The sequence below is a fragment of the Amphiprion ocellaris genome, chromosome 5, assembly GCF_022539595.1.
Source record: "Amphiprion ocellaris isolate individual 3 ecotype Okinawa chromosome 5, ASM2253959v1, whole genome shotgun sequence".
Classification (NCBI taxonomy): domain Eukaryota; kingdom Metazoa; phylum Chordata; class Actinopteri; family Pomacentridae; genus Amphiprion; species Amphiprion ocellaris.
This window is the reverse complement of record NC_072770.1, coordinates 32,140,135-32,156,637: the sequence shown is the minus strand read 5'-3', so window position 1 is coordinate 32,156,637 and position 16,503 is coordinate 32,140,135. Positions and strand designations below refer to the sequence as shown.

At 37.6% G+C, this 16,503-nt stretch overlaps 1 protein-coding gene across 2 annotated transcripts in view; it reads left to right on the top strand.

The window, feature by feature from the left end:
- The first annotated feature begins 1,121 nt into the window (after positions 1-1,121).
- LOC111585083 (guanine nucleotide-binding protein G(s) subunit alpha-like) overlaps positions 1,122-16,503 on the top strand; it is a 39,783-nt gene continuing 24,401 nt past the window's right edge. The window contains exons 1-5 of one of the 2 annotated variants that reach the window (XM_023294457.3): positions 1,122-1,333; positions 2,646-2,784; positions 4,743-4,815; positions 10,044-10,098; positions 10,515-10,634. In XM_023294457.3, coding sequence (XP_023150225.1) covers positions 2,646-2,784; positions 4,743-4,815; positions 10,044-10,098; positions 10,515-10,634 — 387 coding nt within the window. In that variant the 5' untranslated portion in view covers positions 1,122-1,333. The remainder of the gene's footprint in view (positions 1,334-2,645; positions 2,785-4,742; positions 4,816-10,043; positions 10,099-10,514; positions 10,635-16,503) is intronic. The other variant, XM_055010591.1, reaches the window with a different exon arrangement.

The following is a 16,503-nucleotide window of genomic DNA, read 5'->3' as shown; positions in this document are numbered from 1 at the left end:
ATTTTTTTGACTAAAATTGCTTTATATCGCAACGTTATTTATTTTTTATTTCATCTATAAGCACATTTCTTGGTATTTTGAAAAAACTAATTTTATTTATTTGTCTTTACATTTCTACTTTTATTAGTCTTTTCTTTTATGAATACATTTTTTGATTAAAATTGCTTTATATTACCACATTATTTATTATTTATTTTATTTATGAGTGCATTTCATCTAATTTAGAAATTTTTTCATTTGTCTTTATATTTTTACTTTTGTTAGCCTTTTCTATTATGAATTAATTTTTGATTAATATTGCTTTATATTGCCACATTATTTTTTAAATTTAATTTATATGTGCATTTCATCTTTTTTTAAATTAGTTATTTGTCTTTATAGTTCTACTTTTGCTAGCCTTTTCTTTTATGAATTATTTTTAAATTAATATTGCTTTATATTACATTATTTATTTTTTATTTTATTTATAAGCGCATTTCATCTTGTTTTTTAAAATTATTTTATTTATTTGTATTTATATTTCTACATTTATTAGCCTTTTATTTTATGGATGCATAATTTGCTTAAAATTGCTCTATATTGCCACATTATTTTTTTTCTTTTATTTCCAAGTGCATTTCATCTTATTTTTTAAAATTATTTTATTTGTCTTTATATTTCTACTTTTATTAGCATTTCTGATGAATTATTTTTTTTTATTAATATTGCCACATTATTTATTTTTTATTTATACACGCACTTTATCTTTTTTTAAATTATTTTATTTATTTGTATTTATATTTCTACTTTTATTTGCCTTTTCTTTTATGAATTAATTTTTGAGTGATATTGCTTTATATAGCATCATTGTTTATTTTAGATTTTATTTATTCTTCTTTATATTTCCATTTTTATTTTTATTATTCTTTTATAGATTTATTTTTAATATATATTTTAGCACTCTTGCTATTCCATACATTACAAAAGACTTTCAAAAAATAAAATAAAAATCGTCACTCTGAGCCCAAAGCAGAACTCAGCCATTTGTATTTGGGGCATGAAGCCTCCATTCGTGCTTTATTGTGACAGTTGCAACCAGAAGTTGAGTTCGTGGAAAACTTGACAAGGTTTTTCGTTCCCAGGGTTCCGTGAGAGCCGTTTGCCCCACCCCACCTCTTCAACGCTATCTATCTCAATGTACAATTCTGAGAGGAAAAAAGGGGGCAAAAATAATTCAGAGTAACACTGCAAAGGAACGATTCTCAGCTCCCCGACCGGTTCATCGGAGCCGCCGCGGCCTGTCGGCGGTCCAAAGAGGTGTCTCGCCGTTGGACCAGTGATTGAAAACACCGCGGTATGTTCATGTATCATGCACATGTAACCATAATCTACCATACGGATTCAAAGGGAATACAAAAAGCTGAGAGACTTGACAGCGGGCTGTACCTGCGCCAAACGGGAAAATAACGGAGGATTTTCCACCAATATCGCCCGGATATAGCGTTATATTCAAGGACATCCAGTTGCCAAAAAGCGCCTTTGCTCGGCCCAGAGAAGCTTTTCCGATGTGAGGAGAATTACAAATTACGGAGAGAAAAAGGACGGAGAAGGGGCCTTTTTCTTGGGTCTGATCAAACCCTCCGAAAAAAAGCGAGCACCAGCATCTGTTGACGGAGGGGACAGGGAATCGTTTTGACATCGGCTAAAAGCAGGATATTATCGATAAGGTTGCTAACATCTGCGACGACGACGACCCTGCGGAGAAAAAAACGGTGTATAATGTGACGGATTTGAGATAGAGAAAGAAGCCCCGGTGCAGCCTGATGATTCACATGCCGTCATTTTAAGAGGAAATATTTATTTTTTAATTTTTTTTGTTGCCTTCTTCCCACCCGCCCTCTAATGTGCTTTTGGCTAGAACGAATCGCATAAAAATAATAATACGAAATTTATATTTAAAAGGGGGGTAAAAACGGGGGGTGTCGAGCAAAAAAAAAAAAAAATCAGGCTTTTGGTTGTGAGTGGAAATGAATTGAATGGCAGTGGGAGATATCTGCCGAAGATGGGCTCCGGAGGAGACATTTACTGAGAACATTTAACATCAAAGCGTGAAAATATACGTGTTATTTTTTGTTTTTATTTTTTGTTTTTGGAAACAAAAAAGCCAGCCTTTGATTTGACGCCACCTTTAAAGGAAACTGGACCACCGACGTTCATTCATGTGCGGCGAGAAGCTGGAAATTTCACATCCACTCTCATATCAATGTTGATGACTTCATTGCGGATTTACAGTGAAAAACACAGGAATCAAGCGTCTGAGAGGGCGGCATCGTTGCTCTGCTCCTTTTCTCGCTGAGCCCTTTGCTGATAAATCGCCAGTAAATACCCACATCCATCCCATACATATCGTGCCAAAGCCTGGTGGAGGCCAGCTACTACCTGACATCTGCTTCATCTGCATCTGGCCACATAAATGTCACCCATTTTGAGCCAGGTGTGGGCCAGTCTAGGAATTTAGGATTGATTGATTCTTCTTTTTTTTTTTCCTTTACCCCCCTCCCCTCCTTCGTAATCAACAACCCTCCCCTCCTTCCTCTCTTTCCTTACACCCAAACCGACCAACCACCCTGCCTCCCCCCTGAACCTATCGCGGGGTTTTTGGGAAGATGGGCTGTCTGGGCAATAGTAAGACTGAAGACCAACGAAATGAGGAGAAGGCACAGAGGGAAGCCAACAAAAAGATAGAGAAGCAGCTCCAAAAAGACAAACAGATATACCGGGCGACTCACCGGCTACTACTATTAGGTAGGTTGTGTGAAATTTCTCATTTATGCATGTGTGTGAAGGCCTCGAGGCCCATTTTGTGGCCACAAACTCAGCATTTTTCCACTGTTTGAACCCATGTGATAACCATTGTTTCAGATCGTACCCGTGAAGAAGTGTTTTACGACCACTTCCTCGGCCTGCAACAGTCAAGCATCAACAAATGATGCAATGACATGATGTCACTACGCCACCGGTTCACAGTGTCTTGACACGAGACGGTTGAAAAGGCAGGCCCGTCTGCATTCATGGGTTATTGTGGAGCCAGATTACAGAACATGTGAGAGTCGGGGGAGCGGGCAGACACCACCATCTGTGTGAAGGCAGCACACGCAGGCACCGTGCAGATAGGCACTTTGCATGGTCGTGTTTCAGCTCCACACGCATGTAAAACCTGTGACCTGTCTGTGTGCAACCTGGATGCCTTCACCTTGACTTATTAAAGCCTGTTTTCCCGACTCCTCGCTCACCCAATCCTCCCCACGCCAGCCGCTCTGGATGGGAATATTCTCCGATCGGCCATTGAAAACTCTGCTATTTTTGTTTTGATAAAGCTATTTTTGGCTTTATCATGAGGGCCTCCATGTCATGATACACTGTGAACCTTCAGGCTAGCGCTAGTATCCTGCTAAACCTCTTGAAGAGCGGAGTGTAAATTAGGATTACTATTGGGATTACTAGCTTCCCCTCAACGCCTCCTGCCTCGCTTATTCTAATCTGAAATTGATCCGAGATTTGTAGGCTCACGCTCTGGCTCTAAATAGTAGCTTTGTAGCCTAGCTAGCTCCCAGCTAGGACACATTTAGGACTGTTTAGTCATGCCAGAATCGTAGGACAGGATATTTTCTTCATTCTTTATATCATAATCAAACAGTTTTTGTCCACAAGTACACATAGAAAAAAAAGTATTTGTATATATTTAAAGTGGATTCTTCCTCTCTTCGTCTCTGGTGCTGAGAGGCCTTTGCACATCTGGAAGCAGATACAAATACAACAGTGTAAAAATATTCCATTACTAGTCTCCTGCATGAACCTGCTCCTTAAATGAAAGTACAGCAAAATGTAAAAGCAGCCACGTTATTAGATGGTTCAGACTGATGCATGAATGCACCTGTAGCATTTTACTGCTGCAGCTGGTTGGAGTGGTTAGTATAACTTTATGTTGAGTTAGGTAGTTTCCCCCGGTGGTTTCCAACACAGGGGTCAGGGTATCTAGAGCGGGTCACAGAGTAAATCTGAAAGATCATGGGATAAATAGGAAGAAACAACAAAGCTGCACTCCACGGTGTTTTTGCTTTTTGTGAAGTAATGTATCTGGAATTGTCATTTAAATGAGAAGTTTATAAGGGAAATGACTCTTTGGAGGAACTGCTTTTGTAAGAGGTCATAACCCAGAACAAGTGGGAACCACTGGTTTAATATTTAACAGCACATTGTATATTGTAAGTGTACCGTAGCTTTTTAAAATGTTAAATCCGCAATGCAACTAGTAAGTACATTTGTGACACATTTACAGTGAAGTGAAAACCACAAATTTGTCATCCAATGTAGTATAATAGTGTAGAGTATAAGTGAATTGGAGCATTAAAATGGAAATACTTATATAAAAGGAAAATCTCTTGGTACTTAAATGCAGTATTTGTGAGCAGTGAAGGATTTCAGCCTCGCTCTCCTCTTTGATTGGATGTATTGAGGTCTCACCATTGTGATCGGAGCTGTATTGTTTCTGTGTCTCGTAAATACAGCAACTAATAAAGGTTTGTTAGTTAAGAAACCATCCATGCTGCATTGGGCAGGACCTCTGTGTGTACGCAAAACACTTAAACCTGCGTCCTTCGCTGATCCATCCGGGATGTTTTGATTGTTGCCTTTGATGGAGGTTTGTACCACTTTAATGAACTCTTCCTTGACTTCTTTTTCTCTGCTTTCTTTGCTTTCAGGGGCCGGTGAATCCGGGAAAAGTACGATAGTGAAACAGATGCGAATATTGCACGTTAATGGCTTCAATGCAGAGTAAGTGTTGCTGGTTTCCCTCCTGCTTTATTCTGAATACCTAAATGAACGCAGAAGGTTTCAGTGGGTTTATTCTCCGCATATAAATGATACGTAGATATTTGCTCACCATATATCCTAATAATGTTTTGTGGTGCACTAGTAATGAATTAAAGAGATACAAATTGAAGAGGAATTGGATTCAGAACTTAACTGCAACTGCATTTGTGAGGAACTAGTTATATTTAAGTTAAAAATGATTTAATTTTACTGCTGTGTGACAAGAGCTACATTGCACCACTGATGAAACAAAGATTCAAATAAGTCACTAGTCAATGAGCAGAAAACTTAACTCAACTTTTTAAAATGTGATTATTTATATAATATTTATTCAGTGTATGTCTTAGTAAGCTACTTTTCTGTGGGTTTTACACAACTGGTCTGACACAACAAAACATTTAACGGCATTATTTTGGGCTCAGAGGATTTGTGATGGGTTCTTTTCAGTATTTTTACGCTGAATTGTAATTGATCATTGGGGAAAATGATCAACAGATTAATCAAGATTGAAAATCCTGTTATAATCTTGAAGCCTAGTCAGTATTTTGGCCTCTACTTCACTGTATTCTTGACAACGAAATTCTCTCACTAGCTGTAATGTCACAATAAAAGTATTTTTAAAAATCCCCTAAAATGTTTATTAGTTGTATAACTGTAATAAATTTGTGTTTACTTAGACAGTATTTATTTTAAATTTTAACACTCACTGGCCTGAATATCTGTCGAGTCAAAATTGTGCCTGTGTGTTATGAAAGGCATCGACCCTGATGGTACAACTTTTGGAAACACAAAAACCTCACGATTCAAATAGTATAATCTATTTTAAGATACCAAAACCGCAGCAGCAGCAGAAGTTCTTTACTTTGTAACAGGACTGTGCAAACACAAAAAAGGTAGCTTCATACCTTTTGTACCTTCTGTCTATAGGAGCACATTGTTGAATCGCAGTCTGGTGGACAGTTTTTGTGCTGCAGTAGTGCAATAAAAACATTTTGAGTCCTGTTTATTAAAAAATCAAAAGCACCAAATTACTGTTTGCAGGTGCTTTTTGTTCGTATAATAAATTAAGATATTTTTAACTTTTTGTTTTTTTATATTCTTCCTGTCAAGTGACTGCTTATTGTATTCAGAACTTTCCTCTTCAGGCAGGAAGAAGAGAAAAATTAATTCTGCCCCGATTAGTAACAACACATTAATACTAAGTTAGTTCTGATTATCAATAAGACAAATCAGGAGGAATTTCTAGATGAGTCTTGCTTCAAACGGATGGCCAGGCTAATGTGCAAATATTTATTTTTGCCGTTTCCGCTGGCATTGAGGGATGAGCTCTTGTCACTTGTTTTAACAAACCGTCTCGAGGAAAATATAGTTGAACGTTTTGGGCAGATGTTTGTGATACTGGGAGTGGAGTAGTGAAGTTACATGCAGCGATATTTGCATGATACAGGAAGAGTGCTCAGGTTTTCATGGAAACACTGCACTGGGTGTTTTCAGCCACTCTCTCTTGTGAATTTCCTAAATCTTAATCCAAAGTAGTTGATGCAATGGAAACAAAAGTCACATTTTTCTATTCTTAATCATTTGTTTCCTAGAAAGGGGTTTTGGGGGTAGGAGCATCGCCGTGTGCTTATTTTTGGGTCACGTCAAACAGATGCTCTTCACAAACCCAGACGCTCTGGTGCGCTGACAAATCCACAGTCAGCTGCGACTCTCCGGCCTGCTTTTAGTTGCTGGGTTTGTTTGAGCCTTTGGGTCTCGTTTTGGTTTTTCCCCTCTGGGTGCAGGGCAGTGCCAGTCAGTGCAAGGTGCAGGGAGGATGATGATGGTGAGTGACACAGTAGTATAAGAGAGGGAGAAGAGGAAGGGCAGTATGGCTGAGGTGAGATTGGTGGGTGTGGGTGTTCCGTTTTTTTTTTTTCTTTTGTTTTTTTTTTATGTGGAGGTCCCAGTGTGAGGAATGTAGTCTTTGTCTTCTTGGCCGTACTTCGCTCGATCTGAATGAAATAAAAGGACTGAGAGGCCAAGAGGGAGGCAGATTAAATTTAAAACTCTCCACCCTTTGAAGAAACAGTCACACTCATGAGCGTTTTTTTGTTTTGTTTTGATAATTTAATTTTGTTTAAGTGCGATCACCAGTTTCCCTAAGTCAGACAAGTTAGCTGAGTCGAGTCGGTGCTGATACACAGAAAGGCTTCGTCCCAGCGGCTGTAACCAGACACTCACTGTTTCCTACCGTCTTCATTTCCAATGCACAACTCAGAGCATCTCTGTAGAGAATAGAAATCTATTTCTGCTTTGGTTTAACATGTCATATAATGAAAATTGTCCAAGACGATATCTTTATGTTGCTCGCTTTGTCCGACCAAAAATCCCAAATCCAAAGTTACAAAACTAGCATTACTCTTCTTCCCATATGAGGAGGAGAGTTTATAACATTTTTATTATTTTTTTTTGTAAATTCTGTCTATTACATTTTTTATTTGTTTTTAAAAAACAACACAAAGCAGTACACAGTAAACAAACGTCGACATTACAGGAACAATGCTGCGAAACTGGTCCATATGATGGAGGAGCTGGTGGCATTAATAGCACAGACTGCACTAGGCTATATCATGTGGTATAATATAACAATAAAAATAAAATATAAATCAAACACATGCTCTGAAAAATATGGCAGTTGACCATCATATTACAAATTTTAGTCCAGGTTATAATCAACTCCCAAAAGTTTCAATGGTTTCCTCCATTTCTGCAGGAAAAAAATAGTTCTTCCATTAATATAATATCCAATGTTTTCCAGAGTGTTTACAAGAGTTTCTAATAATAGTAGAAAATTACATATTTCAGAAAAAAAAGTGAAAAATATTATGAGTAGCTTCAAAACAGCAAATACATGACGCATTTTAAGGAGTTTCTCTGAAGTAACTGAACTAAGTAATTGTTTACTCAAATTATTTCCCATTAATATATTTATATTCTGCCTTTCTGTAAATGGATTCATTGGCTCATCATTTTATCAGCTGAAACTGACCTTCCGAAAGAGTTTCAGGTCCAGTCTTATAATTTTCATGATTAAATTTTCTTGAATAATTAAAATAGTGAGTACAGCATCAGATCTGATGTTGATTAAAAATGTAGCAGGAAAAAAAAAAGATTCAGTTTCTAAACTTAAATTATGGATATGATATGAACCAAAGTTAATTGTTAACTGTCAATTAGCAACAACTGATGACGCTTCATGTCGATTTAAACTGTGTAACTGTGAGAAGCTGCTTCCTGGATGTGCTGTGCCCTGTTATGTCGCAGCTAATGAGTAAATAGAAATGAGACGTAATGGATTTGTTTGGGAATTTAGTTTTTTGTTGTCAGAGCAAATCAAACAAAAATGTGGCTAAATAATTTTTCAGATCCGCAAACTGTATTTTTGCTTTTGAATGCAACATTTGCTAGGTCAAGGTGGACAACATACAGTAGAATACAATAATGCATGGGTTGTGATATTTTAGCCAATCCGATGTGCTCAGCTAGCAGCACATAACATATGGGCTTAACAGGTGAAGTAGTGCAGTATGTAAAAATACTGTACAATGTCAGGATGCAGTATGAAATATCAAGGATTTCCACTTTTTAGAAAAAATATATGATCTGGCTTGGCTGTAAGGACTAAGTGATGAAATTTTCTAGCCTTTTCTTTGATCTTAGTTTTCATTTTCACATTTTATTCATCTTGGCAATCTGTTTCAAATGTTTTTTTTCTCAGTAGCTGGTCACAAAAATGTTCAGTAGCAGTATGTAGAGCCTGCTAAATGTTTTTTTTTCGCGTCATTCAAAGAAAAATGTAGATATACAGTAAGAGTCATCAATTCTTTAAGTAGACCAACAATTTGTGCAGCACTTTTAGTTTTGAAGCTTTGGAGAAACATGGTCTGGAACAAGTCTAACGTCTATTTCAACATGCAAATCTGTTTTGTTTTTTTAAAATGTCAAAAAAAATCCCAGAAATGTTTTACGTGATCAGCATTGCGATATTGGTTTAGAATTTTGAGTTATTTCTCTTCATCACCCAGTAATAACTGATGATTAAACGCTGAGGAAGTGTCCGTTTTTAAAAGGCATTTCAAAGCTGAAACTCGGTGTCGTCCTCCACAGCATCCTTAGTCAGAGGGAAGGTTCGATTACAGCAGCGTGCTGGGATGCTGATAGTGTTTTTTCACCAAAGTCACTTACGACAGGACACATTTGTTTTCATTAGATACATATGTCCATGCTTTAAATTTGAAACATTTTGCCCAACCCAAGCAGCGCAGGCCTCATTTTAGGGCTGAAATGTAGCCTGTGCTTCTGACATTTGTGGAATTTCAGTATCAAATCTGAATTTCGACAGCCAAACTTTTGTCTTTTGTCCGGACATTTGAAAGAATTGAACAATTGCACTGGCAGACCTGGTTTCTGAAAGACCTGTGTGATGTTAAAGCTGACCTGCTGCTATCAGCGGAGCCACAGATTGCACAAACTGCCAATGCTGTGTGGTGATGCTGAAATTCTGTTTGTCTTTGTAGCAATGAAAGAACAAAATAGGGGAGCCTATCACTACGTTTGCTAATACTTTGGATTCCGCTCGGTGCCCATGATAGGTGAAAACTGGGCCTGAAACTTAAAATGCCCAGTAATGTTCGCTCTGCTGGTTAATAAATGCCATCGTCAGAATTAAAACAAGTTCTGCTGTTCTCATTTGGTTTTCTGCAAGTACACAAAATTCAGGAGTTGCATTTGGTCAGCAAAATAAAGGTATCTGTGTGTCTGGAGCAGCCATAATACTGATGTCAGATATAATTTACCTCCAGGCCGACAAAGATCCCGGAGAAGTTTGTTCCGCAGCACATTCCCATAGAAGAAACAAACCATCTCTTTACAGTTATTCTGGAATATTTACTGTTTTTGAAGCTGTAGAACAAACTATCCCATTGTGTTGTTGTTCATATTTTTTGGATTTATAGTTGAGATCTTTTCAAATAACTAAAATAAAATCGAAATAATCTTACTTTTTTAGTTGGCAGAGTGAACAGTTGTTCAGACTCACTGTTAACCTTCATGTTTAAATCGCATGAGGCTCAGTTCATGTCATTTATATTTGTATTTGAAGGGGGAAAAAAGCTCACACTAACTGTTGTCTTCTGTGTTCTTCACAGGGAGAAAAAGCAGAAAATTCATGATATTAAAAACAACATTAAAGAAGCCATAGAGGTAAGAAGTTGATCTTGAACCCCTTTTTGAAAATGGTCTTAAGTTTGTGATTTTTTTTAAGGCTACTAAAAATGCATGCAATAGTCTTATGAGTATAAAAGTCACAGTAATGATGAGTAATTACCTGGTGACTGTTTTCTGAACACCTTTGAAATATAAACTCAACAACACTACGCAATGGTCTTTAGGTAAAGCAGCTTTAACTGCAAGTAAATTCTTTGTTTTCAACTTTTTAAGATATGATTATTTATATAATATTTATTCAGTATATGTCTTAGTAAGCTACTTTTGTGTGGATTTTACACTACTGGTCTGACAAAACAAAACATTTAACGGCATTATGTTGGGCTCTGATGACCCTGTTGTGTTAAATGAATGGTCGTATTCATTCTTCTTGCTCTGATCTGTCCGTCCAGACGATTGTGGCTGCCATGAGTACACTCACACCTCCCTGCCAGTTAGCCTGTCCTGCAAACCAATCCCGGATCGATTACGTCCTGAACCAAGCAAACCAGAAGGATTTTGAGTTTCCGTCGGTAAGTCACTTCCTTCAGATACGTCGACTCTTCAGTAGCTGTTTGTTTCCTTCTGCTTTCAGTTGCAGAACATATTCTATACCAATATATGTTGGCGAACATCACTAAGGTCCTTAAAAAAAAAACACTGTGCACTTTCACCACATTTGTTTTACACTGAATCATCTACAATGAAACAAATCTTTAAGTGTAATCCTGCTAATTGCTCTGACAGTTTGTGGACAATAATTTAAAGAAGTTTTTAAAAGCAGATATTGGGATACCAGCAGCTGACTTGTGTGTTTTATTTGCATTTGATTAAATTAAAGGTGAAACAGTTGAATTATCGACAAGCCAGTCCACAGAAAATTATCAGAAGCAATTTTGATCATCAGTTATTTGGTGGTGTGCACAAAATTCTCTGGTTCCAGCTTTTTAGATCTCAGTCTTCTAAATGATTTTCTTATTCAATACAATAAACAATTAATAGTGAAAATAATCAGCAGGATAACTGTGATAAAGTTGATCATTGATAATTGCGGACTTTTTATTAATTCACCAAGCGGATAAAGCAAATCTACTTTTTCATGCTTTTAATAGGTTTTAACTGATCTAATAGGTATTTCCTTCAGTGTTTTATTGTGAAATTGATCCTAAAATCTTGCCGTAATGCGTATAAATGGCATTTTAGTTTCAAATGTCGCCTGCTGAATCCTGCAGGTGCCCTGGCTAGTTGTGCCGTAGGTGAGTAAGGTGCTTCCCTCGGCAGCCTTTATGAGTTGGCCTGCTGTGTTTGCGCCGCGATTCAGTAATTAGCAGGTGTGCTTCCGCTTGGGAGGCTGTCAATTGAATGAGCCTCTCACCTGAGAGATCCACGCCGCCTATTAACACTGATTGTCTGTAATAAACCTAAATGTGTCTGGAGGGACGTGTCCTCCAGAAACACAGAGGCTCCAAGGGATTCCCCCTGAGCTGCAGTCTGCTCCCGGCGGCCTATCGGGAAGCTGCTGTGGGTCCCACGGCTGGACCATGTATTTATTTATTTATTCATTTAAAGACATCTTCTGGACCAGTTTAAGCGTTTAAAAATGATGTTACAAATCAGTCGATAAAACAAAGTTTACTAAGTAGTGCTCATTCTACTTTACATTTCAAGGCATGCAGCCTGGAGCTGCAAAATCTTTTTTTGTTGGTCTGTTTGTTGTTGTTTTGAAATTATTTACTCACGTGTTGTTCCTAATTTCTGATATAAAATGCGTGTGATTTATAACTAAAGCAGGTCCTATAGATTTGTTAGTAAGGAGGTCCCAGAAGATTCATGGATTTGAGCTCATTAAGCTCCTGCATACAAAAAATTTAAATGTACTCCTATGGAACAACATACATTGAAGAATTTGCTGCTACATATGATAATAAGACCACAACTGAGGCCCATTGCAGTGAAAAATGATTCCTTCATCTATGTGATGCTAACTATAAAAAATGAACTCTTTGATTTGAGCCGAAATGATTATTCGAACAGTCAATTACTTGACAGAATATTCATCAAGAAAAGCACTCAGAGAGCGGGCTGCCCAGTTGTTGACGTAGTGTTCACTTGTTGTCATAGTTACAGTGATGCTGTGCCACCATCTTGCAATGATACAGAAATCTTTAACAAATCCATGGATCTACACTATAAGCCGCATCACTGCCAACATCTGATCACTTGGTCCTTGTGTCATTTCTGACCTTCTCTGAAAATTTCATCCAAATCCGTTTTTCCGCTTTTGAGGAATATTGCACACAGACAGATTAACAGACAGAAGGACAAATGTATGCCGATCATCACATGACTCCGTTCTATTTATTTTGAAGTGAAAATGCTACAAACATCCTGGTTCCAGCTTCTTAAATGTGAGGATTTGCTGCTTTTCTTTGCTTTATATGATTGTAAATTGAATAGTTCTGGTGTTTGAGTCACTGTTTGACCACAAGACATTGATATACACAGGATCATGTTTGAGTTAAAAAACTGTGCCATTTTCACTTTTTTTTGAGATTTTGTAGACAATGGATCAAGAGATGATAATCGACAAATTAATTGATAATAAAAAGTATCTTGAGTTGCAGCTCGATTTTTTTAAAAAGTAAAATGGTCATTTTCAGTATTTTAGCAAAAAGTGCTGTTTAGTGCTTGAATAAATGTAATGCAAATGATTTTTAATGTTTTTAATCTCTCAAATCAAGTTTTTTTTGAAAGACTGTTTTCAGAAAAATGCTGATAAATGATGTGACATATTTAGAAATTTTTACTTGTTAAAACAGTCAAAAATGCTTTATGGTTTTGTTTATTCTACAAATGTAAAGACTAATTTTCTGTTTAAATTAAGCCTGTCTTTGTATTTATTGCAGTGTGATGCTACTTCAGTTGTTCAGTTCCGTTGCGGTTGTTTTGTGTCAGATGAACGGTTACGTAGAGGAAGAACACTGTCTTCCCTGTGTTTTTCCAGTGCTACGGCCTCTGTGTTTAAACTGGTCGTCTCTGTCGTGTACATTTGTCATTTACAGTTGAGTTTCCACTGAAGAGTGAGCGTATTTGTATGTAAGCAAAAGGAAGTCTCCTGATATTGTCTCTGTTGCGTCATGGCAAATTTAGTATGTGGGCCTATCTGGAGCTGACCCTTCCCTCGGGCTGTCAGTCCAACACTAGACTTCCACTGCAGGCCTGCCGGGTCTCGATGGAGGCAAAGACTCGTATGCTCTTTCATGTGGGGCGTGGAGGATTAGAGCAGGTACAAACGTGGTGATAGTGTTGGTTTAAAGAGTGAATACAGCACAATGATAGCTGGTGACATAAAGCAGCATTTAAAGAAGCAGCAGAAAGTTGAGCGTAGTTACGGCCAATCTGCCTGTTGAATGTGTGGCTGAACAAAGCGAATAGATTAGAAAACTATCTGATAGGCCCAGTTTCTTTTCCTCCTCCTCCTCAGCTGCCTACTCCTCCTCTTCCCGCTCCCCTCGCCTGGCCTGAGGGCCTACTGGAAACCAGTTGGACTGGTTGACTCTGCCTTCAGCAGGGGAGGAAGAGAGAGACAGAGAGAGACAATAAGCACAGGGCCTGCGTTGAAAATCTGTAGTCTTTTCTTGATTTCCTTTGGAGCTCTATGTCCAATCAATAACCGATAGTTGTTATTCAGCAAAGGTATTTTCCTCTCTAGAATCTTAGTAATAAAACAGACCACACCTTTATGAAACACTGACAGTATTCACTCCGGCCTTTAATACTGATTGTTGCACACCTGTATTCAGGCTTCCTGCCTCACAGGACTTTACTTGCGACAGACAACACACTGTTCTTAAGGTCCTCTATTTTATAAAAATCCTTTGATACCATCAAAGGATTTTTATAAAATAGAAAAGAGGCAGAATGTCCATGAAAACAACAGACAAGGGGTCTCTTCCAGGATTGTTTTTAAATTCTTGAATGTTCTGTTGGTTGTAGTGAATGTGCAGATATTTACTCCGCCAAGGAATGCGACGGAGTTATGTGACCATTGGCGTATGGTTGTCTGTCCGTCTGTTGTTCCGTCTGTGTGCAACATTACTCAAAAACAGACCAGCGGATTTGGATTAAATTTTCAGGGAAGGTCAGAAATGACACAAGGACCAATTGATTTGATTTTGGCAGTGATGCGGCTTATAGTCTGGATCCATGGATTTGTTCAAGATTTCTGTATCATTGCGAGATAGCGATACAGCGTCACTGTAACTATAACTACAAGTGACGATCCCATGATTGTGATCTTACTACGAATCGATCGCTGCGAACTTATCAGGACTTGTCCGTTGGAAATCATACAAGGAACAATTGATTTAATTGTGGTGGTGTTTCGGGGTCTCATCGATTCCCGCCGCCCACTACATATTTAGGTCACGTGATTCGGTATCCGTACATAACATACACATGCATAACACACACCCTGTGCTCAGCGCAAGGTCAATTTGTTTGTGGGTACAGCTACACTACCGTTTAGAAGTTTGGGGTCACCCAGACAATTTCATGTTTTCCATGAAAACACACACTTTTATTCATGTGCTAACATAATTGCACGAGGGTTTTCTAATCATCAATTAGCCTTTCAACACCATTAGCTAGCACAATGTAGCATTAGAACACAGGAGTGATGGTTGCTGGAAATGTTCCTCTGTACCCCTATGTAGATATTCCATTAAAAATCAGCCGTTTCCAGCTAGAACAGTCATTTACCACATTAATAATGTCTAGACTGTATTTCTGATTCATTTAATGTTATCTTCATTGAAAAAAATGCTTTTCTTTCAAAAATAAGGACATTTCTAAGTGACCCCAAACTTTTGAATGGTAGTTAAATTAAATGGCCACATTCTATGTTGCCATGATTTCTAATCATCAATAACTAAAAAATAAATGTTGAAAATCTGATGATGCCATATTGTGGAATGAACAGCCTTGGTGGAGTACTGCGCTTTTCTTGTTTGTAAATGCAATGTCTGAAAAAGTTAAAAAACAAAAAAAGAGATGTCAGCAAAATGCATGCAGTGTAAAAACAGTACATATTAATACACAGGGTAAGTGATATTATAGCTGCGCTGTGTCAGCTGGTGGATTACTCAGAATCCTTTTCCTCAGTGTAATTCTATAAATACAGTTTAATTCTAAGTAAATCATATAACTGTGCAGCACTTTACACAGGATCTCAAAGTAGGTCTATCCTCAGGTCACAGCCATTCCTGTTCTTAAAATGAAAACTCTGCACACAGCTGAATACTATAAAAGGCATCATGAAATAGCTTTTTTTTTTTGTCACACCCCTCTGAATTTTACATGTAGCCATGAATAAACTTTAAGATGGGAAAACTTTTCTTCTAAAACTCAAGAGGTTATGAAGAGAAAACTATAGAACAACCTGGAGTTGACCCTGATGAGAATCCACCACATGCTCCATGTCTGTATTAATTTTACCAGAAAATTAAAAAAAAAAAAAAAGGAAAAGCCACATTTGATTTGAGCTGTAAATAACTACTATTTTCATTCTCAATTCATTTGACAGTTATTTTCAGCGATTTTTAAGTTAAGAAATTACCTATAAACATTCAATTCAAACTCCTCGACCCCAGTGTGACGTCGCCAAATTGCTTGTTTTATCTGATTGAGAGAACCAAATCCGAAAATATATTACAGGTAAAGTCATGCCAAATATATAAAAGCAGCAATTCCACTGCCAAAACTGATGTTAATTCTTGGAGTTGATTGATTAGTCACATCTTGTACAGTCTGGTCCTTACTGTACATTTACTCTCCTCGCTCATGTCTGTATATTAAACCACAAACTTTGAATTATCATCATCTGTAAGATGCTGCCTATCTGTCCCTTAATTTTACTTTTACTAGTTGATTCTCATTTTTTTGTGCATTAGAAAAAGTGCCTTTCAGTGACATGAAAACCTTCTGCTCTGGCTGCTTTTATATAATACACAGCTAAAAAAAATCACACATGAAAACATACGGCATGCGTACACCCACTTCTTCATGTGTTTGTGCACAAACTGACCTGATTGTAATCTTTTAAACACCGTAAAGTACACATAATGAATACACTCAAAAATAAAAACTTCATCAGCAGCTGCATAACTTTGATCTATAAAGTGTAAGACCAGTTAGTTCTCAGCTGTCTTCCTGTAACGTCACGTGAAAAAGTAGACAACCTGGCTGGTTTGCATCCTTGACTTTACCCCGTGCCCTCTTCCTGCAGCCGCTACTATGGATCTCTTCCAGGTGTGACAGCTGTCTGTAATCCTGGATGCGTGTTAACAACCCTGTTAAACCACCTCCGATCTTTTTGAGGCGTGTCACCAAACTATGGCAGCT